This window comes from Epinephelus moara, chromosome 3, assembly GCF_006386435.1.
Source record: "Epinephelus moara isolate mb chromosome 3, YSFRI_EMoa_1.0, whole genome shotgun sequence".
Taxonomy (NCBI): domain Eukaryota; kingdom Metazoa; phylum Chordata; class Actinopteri; order Perciformes; family Serranidae; genus Epinephelus; species Epinephelus moara.
Window position 1 is genome coordinate 18,639,951 of NC_065508.1, and position 16,946 is coordinate 18,656,896.

At 43.2% G+C, this 16,946-nt stretch overlaps 1 protein-coding gene across 2 annotated transcripts in view; it reads left to right on the forward strand.

The window, feature by feature from the left end:
* Positions 1–361: 361 nt before the first annotated feature.
* Positions 362–16,946, forward strand: part of phldb1a (pleckstrin homology-like domain, family B, member 1a) — a 36,501-nt gene continuing 19,916 nt past the window's right edge. The window contains exons 1-9 of one of the 2 annotated variants that reach the window (XM_050041293.1): positions 362–492; positions 2,454–2,552; positions 4,048–4,171; positions 6,657–6,827; positions 9,242–9,367; positions 10,922–12,030; positions 16,138–16,374; positions 16,472–16,603; positions 16,782–16,919. In XM_050041293.1, coding sequence (XP_049897250.1) covers positions 490–492; positions 2,454–2,552; positions 4,048–4,171; positions 6,657–6,827; positions 9,242–9,367; positions 10,922–12,030; positions 16,138–16,374; positions 16,472–16,603; positions 16,782–16,919 — 2,139 coding nt within the window. In that variant the 5' untranslated portion in view covers positions 362–489. Of the gene's footprint in view, positions 493–2,453; positions 2,553–4,047; positions 4,172–6,656; positions 6,828–8,368; positions 8,720–9,241; positions 9,368–10,921; positions 12,031–16,137; positions 16,375–16,471; positions 16,604–16,781; positions 16,920–16,946 lie in introns of those variants that run through there. The other variant, XM_050041294.1, reaches the window with a different exon arrangement.

The window sequence follows — 16,946 nt, forward strand, 5'->3', positions numbered from 1 at the left end:
GACTCGCAACACTGAAGGGGTTTGTTCTCCAGCCTCCCCTGATCATCTGGTGTGGTCCATATGATCTTTCAATCAATGGAAAGCCTGTAGGAGTGAATACATCTCAGGGACTCTCTGAAGAGGATCTGAACTTTGACCCCATGCCTCCCTCAGTATGGGCTGTTTTGAAATTGGAGTTGAGGTTCTTCACTTGTAGGGTTCATCTGCCAAAAAAAGAGAAAGGAAGCCACTAAAGAAGATGTCCTTTAATCAGATGTAACAGCACATTTTCAAAGGCAGTGCCGATGCCGGGTCCCCCCTCTGTAACTCTGCACCGGGATGGGGAGGAGAAGGGGTTGGGAGGAGGGAAGTAGCAGAGAAACTCAGTGAGTGAATGAAGAAAGCTGGGAGCAAGGCGTAAATAATAATGTGGACACTGCTCTATGGATTAACACACTTCACACAGACTCATGGATCTAGCTGCTGTCTGGACTCTGTAAGAGTAGAGAAATGGTAAGAGCTGCATGCCTGTCAGTGACGTTAAGTAAACTGTTGACTGTGTTTGCAGCACTGCTGTGTTTATAAATTGTTTTCTGCCTCGTCCTTTATAAGAACAACACTCTCTTTTATTTTATTCATCGTTTCAGATGTCAGATTTAATTTGTTTGTCAGTGTTCACTCTCAGCAGAAATCATTTCTCTTTAAAAGTAGCAGCCCAGACTGCGTGGCTGCCGGCGGTGTCTATTTTCAGAAGCTCATGGCAACTCTGAAGGGCATAACTGCCCCCATAATCACAGGTTACAGTGGAAGGAGCTGCATTTGCAAGCACTAAAACTATTCTCCGGCCTGGGTGTGTACGTTAAATCACTGAGGCTTGTGGGTGCAGGAGCATATGTGTGCACATGTGTGTGTGTGTGTGTGTGTGTGTGTGTGTGTGTGTGAGTCAGACAGCAAGAGACACATAACCCTTCCCACTCTCCCGTCCTGTGTCTGTGACTGCGTGGCTCAAAGAGGGCCAGTGTTGACAGCCTGTGGGCTGACAGCAGAGGCGTGAGGGGTCCAGTGTCAGCGGCGAACAGAGGGGATGGTCTGTTCTCCGTGTCACTGGGTCCTCTGAGACTCACACACTGGACATGATTGTCAGATATGTGTGGTTTCACGCGGCGGCTTCGTCTGGAGTGACATCAGACGCAGATAGAACGCCCTGTTGTTTCAGCCAGAGCTAAACTTGGATCACAGCAGCTGTGGATGGTTTTTGGCTACTTTTTTTTTAAGAATTTGAATTGATAAGTGATGTCAGCACGGAGCGACAAAGAGCTCAAGCATTTCAGTTTGATGTAACAGTCATGTGTCGGTGTGGGAATGGGCTGATGTGGTCATTTCCTGACATACAGAGAGGCGGCAAATTAAAGGAAAACGCAGAATAGATGAAAAACACAGGTGCAGAGTTATTTACTGGTTTGATGAGTATGAAAATGAGCTGAATCATATGTTGCTGCCTTCAAAGTCACTATGTGTCAACCCAGTTGAACAGATTTTAGACTGAGATACAGACAGCTGCCTTCATCATCGCCATCAAAGCACCAAAAGATGGAGTTCATCCCTCCAGTATAGAGTTTCAGAGACTGTTGTTTTGGATATTTTGTTAACTTTCCATCCATCTGTTTATCATATCTGAAGATTACCAGATCACTAAAGTAAAGAGATCTCCTTTGAAATTAACTACATGTCAAACATGACATACAGTCGTCCCTGGTAGACAAAACAGACACTAAAAAGTAGGAAGTTGTGTCTATTTCAGTTTGGCCTGGAATGCTGAGCTGATACTAAATTGTTGCCAGGACGAGCAGCCCATGTGGGTGATAGTGAAAGAAGTGGATACCAGCTTTTAGCAGAGAAATATGGTGAGTCATCTGGGCTGCTTATGTGTCTGTGTGCGATTGTTTGAGGTCCGTCTGGTCCCGTTTCCCTCTCCTCTGATGTGAGCGGCGATGAGCAGACAGCTGGATCTAATCTGCAGCAGCTGTCTGCAAACATGAAGTGTGTGTGTGTTTGTGTGTGTTTGTGTTTGGGAGACCTGTGTATGAGTCACAAGTGAGTCATCGAGGACAGAGAATGCAGTGATCTGACCCCCCGTGTGCGAGGGACCTGCAGGGCTCATTTACACCTTCTGCTACAGCTCCAAAGTACAACTGTGATGAAATGTGTAAAATCAGTGATCTCTCTTAAATTGAGGCGAAAATCAACGCGAGCTGTCTTGATGGATCGTTTTGTCTGGCTGGTTCTGGTGAAACAATTACCCACAGTATAATGGTTTGGTCACATGGGCTTATAAGTGGGGCAGGAGGTTTCTAAGGAAAGCACTGTTCCCATTGTAGTACAACTGTAGTAGCAGTATTCCCAGCGCACCCATTCATGCCCTGCTCTCTCTCTCTGTCTCTCTCTGTCCCTGTGTACATGTGTGTTTGCTTCAGGATCTTCATGTGTCAGATAATTCTGACAGTCCAGCCGACATGGAGCGTGTGAGCCGGAGTAAAGTGGAACATGGGCGACAGACGCACCAGGTGTTACAGGTGAGTCAATTCTTACTTCAGGACCAGTGACCATTTACAGCTGATGCTACTGGGCTGCTAAATCATGACAAACTAAATTAATTGCTATTATATATCTGCTGTGAGGCAGCTTGTGACTCAATATAACAGAGAAGTGAGTGATTTGTGTAAAGATACAAGGATTTTTAAGTCAGATTTTGGCAATAAATCAGCTTCAAATCAAATAAATGAACCTGCAAATCAGTGCTTGTGGTAAGAATCGGCATATCAACCTATTTTACATATGCTGTATATTTAAAGTGTGTTTAACATCTTTTAAATGTAAAGACAGGGATATCTATTTGCGCTGTCTCTGTGTTTCTCTTTATTTCTAACACATAACTTGGACTTTGAATCAAACACTTTTCAGTGTACCATCATCAGTCTTCCAGTTACAGTCAGAGTTATGGGTGATACATGGAGCTTATATAAGATGTAATGCTATATCTTATTCCAGTGGTTCCCAACTGGTGGGTCACGGTACAAAAGTGGGTCGCAGGTCCATTCTGAATGGACCGCAAGAGACTCAAATTTGTACAAAAAAACAAAAACAAAAACAAAACACACTTTATTTTGAAGTACAGTGAATTTCTGGCACAGAGCTTTTATTTTAAAGTGCCATTTCCTGCTGTAGAGTGAGTGACTAACGGACAGCTACTTATCAGAGTCAGCAAACTAGTTCAACGACATGGCCAAACACAGGTATGATGTTGTATTAAACTGTGTGGACCTTGAACTAATGGAGAAATCTGGAACCCGTGGCTGGACCAGTTGGGAACCCCTGTCTTATTCTGTTATAAAAACAGAGAGACAGAGATTTCAAGACGAGGGCCTGCAGTGCAGTTTGAATCAATACTGGGGTTCTTATTTGAGCATTTCAATATTTATTATTTGCTGTGTGGCTGTTCATACATGTAGTTTTCACTTTTAAGATTTGCTACCAAGCTGACGTCCATTTCACTGAGTGTTAAGACATCTAAAATCCATATGCTACTAATAAAGTAGTTTCAGGATCATGTACAATGCTGGGGAGTTAATTAAATTACAAATAAATGTAACTGTAATCAGCTACAGTTAACAGAGAGGAAAATGTGTAATTATATTACAGTCACTAATCAAAATGTTTGTAATTATAAAGTGGTTACATTCAAAAATGTTGTTTTCAGTAAGAGGCTTAATGTAGAATATAATATTTATTATGTTCTGTATCTTTTCACCATGCAGAGGAACCTTCTTTTGGCATTTTTCCATTGTGACAAATTATATTTTCATGACTTAGTTTTATTGCCTAATTTACAACATTGTGTCACAAAAACAATCACATGTAATAAGCTTAATTACTTTCATAATGTAATTAAAATAGTTGCATTACTTATCACATTTGTAACTGGGTAACTATTAATTTGTTTCATTTCAAAAGTAACTTTCCCAACACTGATGATGTAATCATGCTCTTTCATTTGTTTTGTTTTGACAGAGCACACCTTTAGACCTGATTGAGACAGGCAAGTCCCTGAAAGTCCAGGCAGAGCGCCCCCACCTGGTTAGTTTGGGAAGTGGGCGTCTGAGCACCGCCATCACCTTGTTGCCACTGCTGGAAGGTGAATGACCTGTGACTTGTGTGTGAATGTGTGGTTTGGGGTGTATGTTAGTGTGTTGGTAGGATGGGTGGGTGTAAAATAGTGTTGTGTTCATATAATGGAAAGTAGTCCTCATTTAAAATGATATATTTTCTCACTGAAGTCATGCACTACTTATTTCACAGATAGCTTAATGTTCTTGTTGAATGGAACATTTCAAACCCCATTATCAGATTGTTAAATATACAGTCCTGTCTTATTATGCCGCACCATTACCCTTTTATAGGAATACCTCACTCACAAAATGATCATTTGGAAATCAATTACTCACCCAGTGTTTCGCTGAATTCTTGAAGAATGCTTTCATTGTTCTCACATGCCTCTTCTGTAAATGAAGAATTGAAAAATGGAGAAAATTCTGGATGAGCTGGAGTAATGAAAGGAGACCATGTCACGACAGCAAAGCTATATCAAAACATCAATTTGCAAACACTCACAACTCGTACAGTCAATTCAAGTCTCATTTATCTAGCCATATGCTCAGTACTTCTCAAACACATGCATTTTTTACTAAAACCTTACTATTTAAAACATTCCTAAACAGTCTCACGAATAGACGAGTAGTGCACCTAGGAAAAGCATGCGTTGAACTTTGCACGAGCAGACATCAGACTGAGCAGTGACCTCCAGGGCTGAAAAATAAATACTGCAGTTCCTTGAATGGCCACTTGAGGGTGGCTCCAAGAGCGAGTCAATCCCCATAGACCTCCATGTTAAAATGCCCAACCTTACAGCAGAAATGAACATGTTTACAGCCTGGTATAAAAAAAACTGTTTTGGTCTTTAATTTCCCCGTTCATGCCAACTGTAGGGGGTGAATTTTTACATAATTTACCTGTTAAATTGTTATGAAAATTATGAAGTAATGGATAATTAAGGACGTGGCTGCTTTGAGTGACAGGTGGATACCATCTGTAAGTCGCTACCACAGCAACGTTGTTGGTTAGGTAACATAACCATGGTGTAACCATATTTTCATAGAGCCCGCCTATAGGTGTAGCTGTAGCTGTTGCTATTTCATTGTATTTTCAGTTCATAGAAGTAATCTTTTAACCTTTTGATCCACTAACACTATTGTGGCTTCCAAATAAATTCAAAAATATTAACAGGAGATATGATAAACTTGCTTCTTTGGTTTAATTTTACTCACTGATGATTCACAAACAAACAATCCCCTGATAAATAGGCCTTTGCAAGTTCAAATCAATGGGACATTAAACGACTTCATCAAACAATAAAACCAAGATTAACCAAATACGCAGCGGTTAAAGACTGTAACCCCATTGCGTCTTCCATGCTCCACACTTACTTTAGCACACCTGCCTTTAATCAAAGGTTCCCAAGATGCCAAGTCAGGTGGTGCATTAAAGTGACTCAAAAGATAATAGGTGAGTAGGACTTAGTAGAAATGGCTCTAACAAACATGGTTAGCATTTGGTTGTACTAGAAGACCCTTTAAAGAGTCAGGTATTCAGTTTTTCCAGCAAGTACATTTTGTTTTAATGCTTTTAAGCCTGTTTTTTTGCGAGTGAAAAATTAGCGTTACAGCAGTATTATCACAGTTAACCATCGCTGTAAATGCACCATGTTTACCAAGCTAGCTGCTAGCATTAGGGTTATCTCCATCACATGTCTAACTCAAGGCCTCAAAACGAGTCCACAAACCAATCGGTGACATCACGGTGGCTCCGTCAATTATTTTATAGTCTAGGATTCAAATGCAGACGATTGGCCCAGGTGTGCTACTTGTACGCGGAAGAAATTCGACATGTTTAACCTACATGGTAAACTACAGTTTATATCTCTGTAATGACTCAGGATCTGTAAGTCTATATAAACACTTCCATAAGTACATTATTCAAAATGTGTCAGTTGTTCTTAAATAAATAAGCAGCACAACTTGTCATGAGTGATGAACTGACAAAAACTGATGACACCTTTTAAACATCCTGTTGTTGCTGCACCACAGCTGCAATTACACCCTTGTCTGAGATTTTTCTTGCACCATTTGTCTTGCACTGAGCCTAGAAACCACAGAGGAAGAGAAGGGTGTGACAGTAGCGCCCCAGAGAAAAGTCTTCTGGGATGTTCTTTGTGCTTCATCTCATCTGTAGTATCACTGAATAAATAGTGTTAAAGTGAAACCTCTTGCACTCAGACAGCAATTTAAGTGCAAATGATAATCAAATTACAGCACAGGGAATAGTAGGTGGTTGTATTAAGATGCCTTTTATCTGCCAGGCCGAGCACATCTCCAGAGACTAACACCTGTTTTTCAACAGTCAATCACGTACTGATTCCATTTGTGACTCGACCCATTTGGCCTTGACCCCTTTGATGACACCCGTACTTTGAAGTGCAACCCAAGAATACTTCACAGAAGTATTCACAGGTCCGCATGGATGTCCTGTAAGTGACGCTGAGAAAATGTTTTCTCTTGTTGCAGGGAGAACCACGCTGGGCAGTGGGGTGACAGATATCCCTCTGCAGGGCAATGGCATCGCAGCTCAGCACTGCTACATTGAAAACCAAGCAGGCAGCATCACCTTGTACCCATGTGGAAACCAGTGCTCTGTAGATGGCCTGGCCATCACCAAGCCCCATCGTCTGACACAAGGTAACACTGTCACAGTCTTAAGTGACTGTTGTATTATGATTGTTGGTGTTAAAGCTGCTTTTTTCCTGCATCTTATATCAATTAAATTATATAAAGTTATGTACATGTGCTACAATATTTGCCTTAAAAGACACACAGAAAATGTAATTATTTAACTGATTACTGGTAACTGAGTAGGAGTAACATTACAAACTGTGCCAGATATTAAGTGGAAGTTTTTATTTGTGAGCGAGCAGTGGGATAGCAATGCTTGTGTGTCAGTCGGTCAGTCCACCACTTTGGTCCAGACGGAAACATGAATCACATCTATGTTCCTCGGGGGATGAATCCAAATGACTTTGGTGATGACCAGACTTTTTCTCTTGTGCCACCACAAGGTTGACATTTGTAATTTTAAAGTGGATATAGAGAAGTTTTTTGCTCTCAGTTATTCATGATGATGTAAATGATTGCACAATGTACTGGCTACAGATTAATGACACCATCTGTGTTTAGATTGGTTTCCCATCAGCCTCGCTTTCACCATGCAATTCTGTCTGCCACTGGGTACGATCTCTTGGGAAACTGAAGGCTCGATCTACAGCTCCGATTGGCATTGAAATTTTAGCCCCCTTACTAACAGTGATGCAGTGATGTGCCACCATAAAATACCGCCTGTCTCCGCCCAAGCAGCGCTCAAACATCGTTCCAAATTAATCGGCACAGAGTTTGAAGAGTTTGACTGAATGAGTAAGAGATATATATAAAGAAGTACCCACCATAACATATTTTACTAGACTCCATGCTGCTTTCTACTGTTTATTAACCCATTTTCCGGCCTGTCTGTGATGTCAAATGTGACACACCAGTAAGAGAGAGCTGTGTACACGGTGCTAGTGTACTGGTAATGGGAGAGGGGTCTGTGCCCCACTTTTAGCAGGTTTTCCCTGCTTTAGAAATCCACGTACAAACACTAATTTTGGTGAAGAGGGCTATTAGTTTCCACTTTAAGTGAAATGTCTCAACAACTACTGAATGGATTGTCCGAAAATTTGGTGTTTCGAAGACTATTTTTAGTTCTTTGGTTTATGACTCAATAGCTTAAAAAACCAATGTCCCGTCAGACTCAGCTGTACTTTGTGTTAAGTGCTGATTAGCAAATGTCTGCATGCTAACATGCTAAACTAAGATGCCGATAATGGTAACCATTCCACCTGCTTGGGTTCAGCATGTTAGTACTGTCATTGTGTGCTTGTTAGCAAGTACTGGCTATAGCCCTTTGGTCTTGTCTAACTCTCTCTTATCTGTAAAATCACTCTCATGTACATTCAGATGACTTATTAAAATGGTAAATGCATTGCACTATTACATACTCATACATAAACTAAGTCCCGCTGAGTATTTAATACACTGAAAGCAAGGTAGACAATAACGCTGTCCAGCTTCCTGACAACAAAACAGTCCCATGCCCTTCCAGTAATATGCATACTTGCCATATAAAAGGCATAACAGTTCCGCCCCCCTCAGTCCCCTTTCCATGGGATCCAAGCCAGCAGCTACACTAGAATGTCATTTGAAGCCGGGTGATCAGCCGGTGTGTGTGGACGCAGCAGCTGCTGAACAAGAATACTTCAGGCTTCATTCAAAGGGCTCATGTTATGAAATTCTGAGTAAAACAACCTGGGAATGAAGGAAACTGCTTTACTTGTATCATAAGGAACAATGATGCTGCTAAATGGACCTTCGGCTTCCCTTTGAAGGATGATATAAATATTAAACTCCCTGTGGAATATCCAGAACTGGAGACAAAACTTCAGCGTGTGACTCTCTGGGATTATATCAGACATTCTTCAAAGCTACCAGAAATGCAGGGAAAGGAGAGGGAGTTGATTTCACTTACTGGTTAATTACACGTGAGTTAAACTGAGTCAGAGACACTGTCAACACTCCCTGTATGTGACCAAACTTTCCAAGTGACGACAGGACAAATGAACAACAATAGCCTATGTTTAGCTCTTTGCAATGTCTGTGTCACACACTTGCTTTCACTCATTTCCTTGGTTTACCACATGTTGAGCTGAGATGTGGTTTGTGTTAAAATAAATCTCACAGAACAATCACTCCATACACACACACCTCCTACGGTGTTAATTAACTTATGCTGTTAAGCAGGGCAACAATAAGGAATTGTTTGCATACACATAGCACATGTACTATGAACTGTAAAAGCTACAGTGAGATTCTGTGTCACATTCAAACCATAATGAGTTTAATGGCTGAAGTTACTGATTGGTAGTAAAAGCAATAACACTGTATCACAAATAATTTATGGTTTAGTCAGTCAGTAAAATGTTATGGTGTTATTACTTTACCTCTGAAGATATTAACTAACATCACTGATAACTTCTTACCCACATGGTTTTGTCTCTTGGCAGGGTGCATGCTGTGTTTCGGTCAGTCGGTCTTTTTCCGCTTCAACCATCCAGAGGAGGCCCTGCGGATGAAGAGCATGCTGCCTGGAGGAAGCGAAGGACGGAGCACTACAAGAACTCAACCTACTGGTAAAGACCCTGCTCTAGAAATTATACAACAGTGACGAACTCCTAGAATCCAGTTGCTGTTAAGAACACACAGCAGTGCATGCAGTTAGTAGGGCTGGGCAGTACACAGATTGATAGATTGATACATTGATATCGTGATACAAGGTTTTGGATATCGTAAGAGTTTTCTGTTCCTGGTTTTAAAGGCTGCATTACAGCAATTATCTGAATTCATCAGACTACCGTGGCTCTTCTATAACTTGCCTTTACCCGCTTAGTCACTATATCCACCTTACTAATGACTAATTATCAGTAATCTCATGAAAGCACCTATAGCTAACGCTACAGTATCATCGTGATATAATTTTGAGACATATGGTCAAGAATATCATGATGTTTGATTTTCTCCCTGTCGCCCAGCCGTAGCATTTAGTAATGACCACTAATCAGGGACAGAGACTTAAGCCGGTATACATAAAGGTTGCATAGAATCCTCAGTAGCTATTCTGGGCACAGCAAATGCTTTGGGCTGATAGATATTTAGTCACAGTTGGGTTCCTACTACCTTAGTGTACAAATCAAGACCTTGCGTAACTTCCCGTTAATGCTGAGCAAGGATGGTACATCTGTTGTGGTGAGTTACGACTTTGGCCTCTGGGTAGGATAACATATGTGATTAAGCTGTTTAGATGATCCATGTTTTAGTCCGAACAAATGCTGACTGAGATGAGAGTAATGACAATAAAAGATAGCTGTAAACACTTGATCGGTCAAACGAATATTAAATTTTTCATGTCAGAAGTTCAGAAAAAGTTGAAGTCAAAAGTCAAATTTAACACCAAGTTTACCAGCTCTTGATTTTCACTATCTCCATGAGCACAAGTGTGACTGAAACATTGGTCATTATCCTTGACAGGATGCAGAAATAGCTTGTTCAGGGCTAATTATCTGTGGCCTACATTGTGATCTAGTTCATTTAAATCTGTGGTTTTCGCTCAAGGTGTGACCCCATTGTGACAAAGGATTGTTGTAACCTTTCTTTTTACAGTTACAGTCAGAGGATGTCATACTATTCTGGCCCGTTAATTGCTTTGACTCGTGCCGTCGATGATATCTAGAACCCATTCTCCTCTGACCTTACTAGTTCGGCTGTACAGTAAGAGCCACCACACCCTGCCCAGTGTGCATGGCCCACTCTTTCCTGACCAGGCCCTGATTTCATCTGCTCTGAATGAGGTAAACGGCTGCAGCTTTTATATTTAGCAGCTCCAGATCCCTGTAGGATTACGACACAACTGAGGAGCACAATATCCCAACTGCTGAGTTTGGTTCCTACTGGAGAACACGGGCTCTGAGACATTCATTTGTTCAGGCATGTGTATTTTTCCTTTTATGGGTTATCCCCTTTGTCCTAAAGTCCTGACCTGAGGTGTGGTGGATGTCGTGAGGATGACACAGGGCAGATCCCTCCCACTGTGTTTGTTTATGTGTGTTTTTGCAACTGTCTTTTCGAGTGTCGTCTTTCTTTATTCAACAGGAATGCTCATGCACAAATGTTTCTGTCTTCCCTCGCAGACTCCCACAGTGTCCTGAATGGAAACCATCAGTCTCTTTCAAGCAATGGTGACTCCAAAATCAACAACATAGCAAAGAACCTCCAGGACTCTTTGGTGCTGAAGGCTGGATCTGGTAAACAGCCTGTTCCTCAGCCCTCTCATCCAAACATGCTCAATGGGAGAAACGGCTCCACGACAGAGGATTCCATTTGTGAAAACAGCAGCAGCGTTCTGAACCAGAACCTCGGCAGTAAAACCCCTCCAGTACCAGCTCGATCCCCTCATACCAACCAATCTCCTGTCCCCCATCCACGGACCTCACTCTCTGTGGCCTCAAGCGGTACAAGTGGTGGTCGGAGGGCCCAGGAGAGCCCAAAGCTTCTTAGAAACACAAGAGCAGAGGCCACATCAAGCCCCACACCATCTAGTAAGGGGTCAGGACAGGGCGCAGAAAACTCTAACCCAAGTCGCAAAACATCCCCTGTCAAATTTTCCCCAACAGCTCCATCCAGCCCTCGAGTGAGAGGCTCCTCCCTACAGAAGAGATCACCCAGTCCGATGCGAGATACGCGCATCTCTAATGTAGAGGTCCCTCAAAGGCTCAGGACTCCAGAGCTGACTGGTTCTACCAGCCTGAGAGAACTTCCTCCCCTCAGTCCTTACATGTCCCGCAGAGGGACTCCAGGATCGCAGGGCTCGGCTTCCTCCCTCGCCTCACAGGGCTTCACAGTAAAACCCCTCCCAGAGGGCCCCCAGGGACACCTCAAACACACAACTACTTCAAAGGCAGAAGCCATGAGGGCACTGTATGCCCAGGGTCCACCACCACTCTCTGGTCTGGAGAAGGAGCCTGGAGGGAGGCAGATAAGGACTGGCCCAGGTGGTGCCATCATGTCAGGCCTGGGTTCTCTGTCTGGCTCCTCTCCTCTTGCTAGCCCTCGTAGCCAAAGAAAAACCTCCTGCATGACCACAGCAGGATCCTCCAGCAAGGAACAGAGTTTCATGAAACCGTATACCCGTGAACGCAAGAACAGTATCTCTGAGATCAGTGACAATGAGGACGAGTTGCTGGAATATCACCGCTGGCAGAGAGAGGAGAGGCTGCGTGAGCAGGAGATGGAGAAACTGGTGAGTGATCAGCTCTTTAGATATGCCTTCACAGTGGATATAACTGTAGAAAATAACCTAACCATTTGACTCTAAATCTGAAATCTGGTGTGAACGTCACTCAGGAAGTCATAAAGAAAACATTTTCGGCTCTGGTTTGTCCTCTGTGACTGGTTGTTTATTCTATATCCTGTTTATGGGCAGAATTTGTACATACTTTAAATCTGCAGTTATAAAATCAAATCAAAACAAGCTGACAGGTGCAGAGTCACAGCTGTGTCCCGACGTACGAACTGTTAACAAACAACATCTTTTTAAACATTTTTAATCAAACATCCAGCAGACAGAGAGCAAACACCATGATTTTAAAGGACATTATGACAGTGAAGTGAAGGTGGCGAGCCTGCTGGCATGGCAGACACTGTGTCTGCATTCAGATATCTTGTCTAAATCTCCTGGCCTACCGCCACCAGCTCATCTCCCCAGAGCATTACTGGCGTCGTCAGCCCATGTGGCCCGAGTAACACGGGGTGAACATTCCTCCACATGTCTTGAGGTCCAGAGCGCAGGGCGCGGCTGGTTATTGCTCAACACTATATTTATCAAAAGGACGAGTGGCTTTTACTTTCAAAGCTGCCCCTGCTTGACTGAAGGCTCTTTCTTATTCACACCGACACTAGAACATAGACTGCATACTTGCTATCCATCCTCAGTGCATACCCACCAGTCCCCCCCACCACCCCCATTCTTCAGCCCCCAGCCCAGCCTGCGTCTGACAGCTGAAGGGACCATAGGGAGGCGAAGGGGCGGGGGTTCCCGGCCCTCCATGTCCACAGACTATTTCAGGAACCAAAAGGTTTCTGGTAACAAATAAGAGTTACCGACAACATGCGTCTGAGTTGGACAGACAGGGGTTTGACTGCGGTGGATACAGTATGTGCATGTTTGTGTCAAGTCATCCAGGATGTGCCATAACATCATATAAAAAGATGAACTTATATTTCTTGGCCCAGTAGTGTGTGATACCTGTGATCCATATTTGGAATATTACGCTGCCTTCATGTGGTGGAAGGAAAGATAGGCAGCATCACATGCACATGCACATGCTATTTTGTCAAACCACCACCCTGTAGATCAAGCCTGCCTAACCTACACAAATACATTACGTAACTCTAAGATGAAATTATAGATTTGCTCAGCGTTGGCCCGCTCTCATTCTGAATTTGTCAAATACCGCCACTTTGTCAGTGATCTGGACGTTAGCTACCAACGCACAAAGGCACCTTTCAAGGCAGTATAATACACACCAGGTGACAGCAATTATTGACACAGTAGCCACCAACCAAAGTCATCAAATCCCGATGCTGTGTCAGTGGACGTCCATGTAAGATACCAACACACAAAGGCATTTTTTATGTTATGAAACAGACCAGTGAGCGGCAGTTTGTAACGTAGCCGGTAACAATGTAACATTCGGTTTAGGTATGTAATGCAAGAAAAGAATCCACTAGATGTCACTGTGTCTTTAAATACTGGGCCTTTTGAGTTTGCCTCCAACAGGAAGTTAGGCACACCTTGCTAATACCAGGTTGGACCCCTTTTGCCTTCAGAACTGCTTTAATTCTTGGTGGTATAGATTCAACAAGGTGCTGGAAACATTCCTCTGAGATTTTGGTCCATATTGACATGATAGCATCACACAGTTGCTGCAGATTTTGTGACATGGTGCGTTATCCTGCTGGAAGTAGTCATCAGAAGATGGGTACACTGTGGTCATAAAGGGATGGACACGGTCAGCAACAATACTCAGGTAGGCTGTTGTGTTTAAACCATGCTCAGTTGGTACTAAGGGGCCCAAAGTGTGCCAAGAAAATATCCCCCACACCATTACACCACCACCAGCAGCCTGAACTGTTGATACAAGGCAGGATGGATCCATGCTTTCATGTTGTTTACACCAAATTCTGACCCTACCATCTGAATGTCACAGACTCATCAGACCAGGCAACGTTTTTCCAATCTTCTATTGTCCAGTTTTGGTGAGCCTGTGTGAGCTGTTGCCTCAGTTTCCTGTTGTTAGCTGACAGGAGTGGCACCTGGTGTGGTCTTCTGCTGCTGTAGCCCATCTGCTTCAAGGTTCCACATGTTGTCCGTTCAGAGATGGTCTTCTACAGACCTTGGTTGTAACGAGTGGTTATTTGAGTTGCTGTTGCCTTTCTATCATCTTGAACCAGTCGGGCCATTCTCCTCTGACCTCTGGCATCAACACTAGATATTTTCTCTTGTTCAGACCATCCTCTGTAAACCCTAGAGATGGTTGTGGTGACATTCCCAGTAGATCAGCAGTTTCTGAAATATTCAGACCAGCCCATCTGGCACCAACAACCATGCCACATTCAAAGTCACTTCAATCACATTTCTTCCCCATTCTGATGCTCGATTTGAACTTCAGCAGGTCGTCTTGGCCATGTCTACATGCCTTTTGTTGGTATCGAAGCCTTGAAAGAAGCAAACAAAAAAAATCAGCTGTAGACCTACAGATGAGCGACACAAAGAGAGGATTTCCTCTCAGTGAAATCAATGCCCTGCATTTGGCACACTGCTCTCTTAGCACAGTTGGCACAGCTATGCAGGATTTTTTTTTTTTATCTCACTTTACTGAACCCAACCTACATACACGGGCGCTGCTGCTCTTTAAAAATCCTGTGCTGCACTTTACCTCTCAGCAAAAGTAAAGGGCAGAGGAAGAGAGGGAGTGATGTGATTGAAAAGTTAATTTTAGCATCAGTTTCACTGGGCAGAGGCCAAACTGCTGGTGTGTAACAGAATTATTATTTCTATTCTGGTTAATAGAGAGGATTTCTATGGTGATAAATTGAGGAAGAATATTTTAATGGCCATAAAACTGCAACATTTCAGTGATTACAGAGTTTTTTTTTTTAGTGTTACTATATTTTTTACCTCCTGATGGCCTGTACTTTTAAGAGAAATATGCTTACTCACTTTCTTGCAGTTAAATGAGAGTCGATACCACCCTTACATCTGCCTGTTATAAAATCTGCCTCATATAATGCACCATAACATGATATAACGTTAATTAATGAGGTTAAGAGGTGCTGGTAGGCTGTTTTTCTTATCCAACAGAGCCAGGCTAGCTGTTTCCCCCTGCTTCCAGTCTTTGTGCTAAGCTAAGCTAACCACTCTCTGGCTGTAGCTGTAAATCTAACAGACAGCTATGAGAATCAGATCTTCTCATCTAACTCTTGGTAAGGAAGCCAATTAACATATTTCATTAAAGTCTGTCAAACCAAAATATCTGGCTCATGATAGCTTTATATTTCTATCATTACGTCCATATTTCATCCGTAAACCTGCCAGTTTATCTGAAGTCTGAAGAAGGAATGAACTATGCAAATAGCAAACAACTGTCCAAGGTGTAAATCTTGCAGTTAGAGTCAATGCTCATGACAGATCTGATGTGGTTATTTTAACAGCCTGAATCATTTAAATACCAGACGAAGAAGGGCTGGCAGTTGTGGAAATAATAAAACAATACTGCATCAAGAAGCACACCAGACACAGTTGTTTCCAGTCTCGCCACATTCCCAATTATTGTTTCACATTCTGCGCTGTTATTTTGGTGAGATTAAAGAAAGCGTCCTATTGTTTGGAGCGACGAGAGACAACAGACTGGCCCCGAGCTTGAACCATGTGGCATAGGAAACAAATACAAAACACAATGAAGAACACATTAAAGAATCTAAAAAAGAGCAACAATTAAAACATCTCTGATCAGAAAAAACAAAATGACAACTGGTGTGGTGTAATCTCAGCAACCAAAGCCCTCCATTGACTTCCATTTATTCTTCTTACAGTCATCACAGTCCCGTCAGATTCTGTTCCCATAAACAACTCTGGCTCTGACATGTTTTACTATGAGCCCCCTCCCTGGGAAACAAACTACATCAGCTTCGGACCCCCCTGCTATCAGGTTACAGTTGTCCCGTGCCAGTGGCTGAGGGACAGCTGCCTAAATGGGACAATGTCACACAAGGACACTTGCAGCTAATCTGCGATACGATCTATAATGTAGGACAGGCGAGCTTACGTCTCACATCTCTTCTGCAGGAGCGGCAGAGGCTGGAGACCATCCTCAATCTGTGCGCAGACTATAATCACGAGGACAGTGCTGCGGAGCTGGCCGAGGTGGTGAGGAGCGGGCTGTTGGGGGGCGCTAGAGGAGCCTGCTCAGACACAGCAGGGGGGATGTCTCTTCAGGGAGTAGACAGAGCCCAGAGGGTGAGAGAGAACGATGAGGAAACCCAGAGAGAAGAGTCTAGCAGTACAGAGAGCACACATCAAGAGGTGATACACACATTGATGCAAGTGTGGAGATAAAGAAGTGTTTGTTATTTATGTTTTAGTCTGATTAAGAATCTAATCTTATCTAATGTTCCCTTAGTGTGAGGAGCTGTTAGCCAGTCAGGAGCAGGCCTACCTGGAGGAAGAGAGAAGCCGGATCTTGGCCAGGGTCGACGACTTGAAACACAGAGTCAGTGAACTGGAGCTGCAGCTACAAGAGACCAAACAGGAGGTCAACACACACACACACACACACACACACACACACACACACACACACACAGATATTTAAGCTCGTACACTTTTAGATCATCTCACCCTTATAGTGAGAGGAATGACAGCTGTTTCACCTTGAAGTATTTATTTAGCTCAACATGGTTCACAGACTCTGACTCCATATTTGTCTTTAGGTGGAGATGGAGCAGGCCCTGCTGCAGGCCGAGAGGCGGGCAGAGCAGGAGCAGGCGGACGCTGAAAATGAAATCATCTCTCAGCTGCAGCTCAAACTCAGCCAGCTGGACAAGGCCACCCAGAAAGACAAGGACAAGGTGGGCACGCGGGACAAAACAATGCGA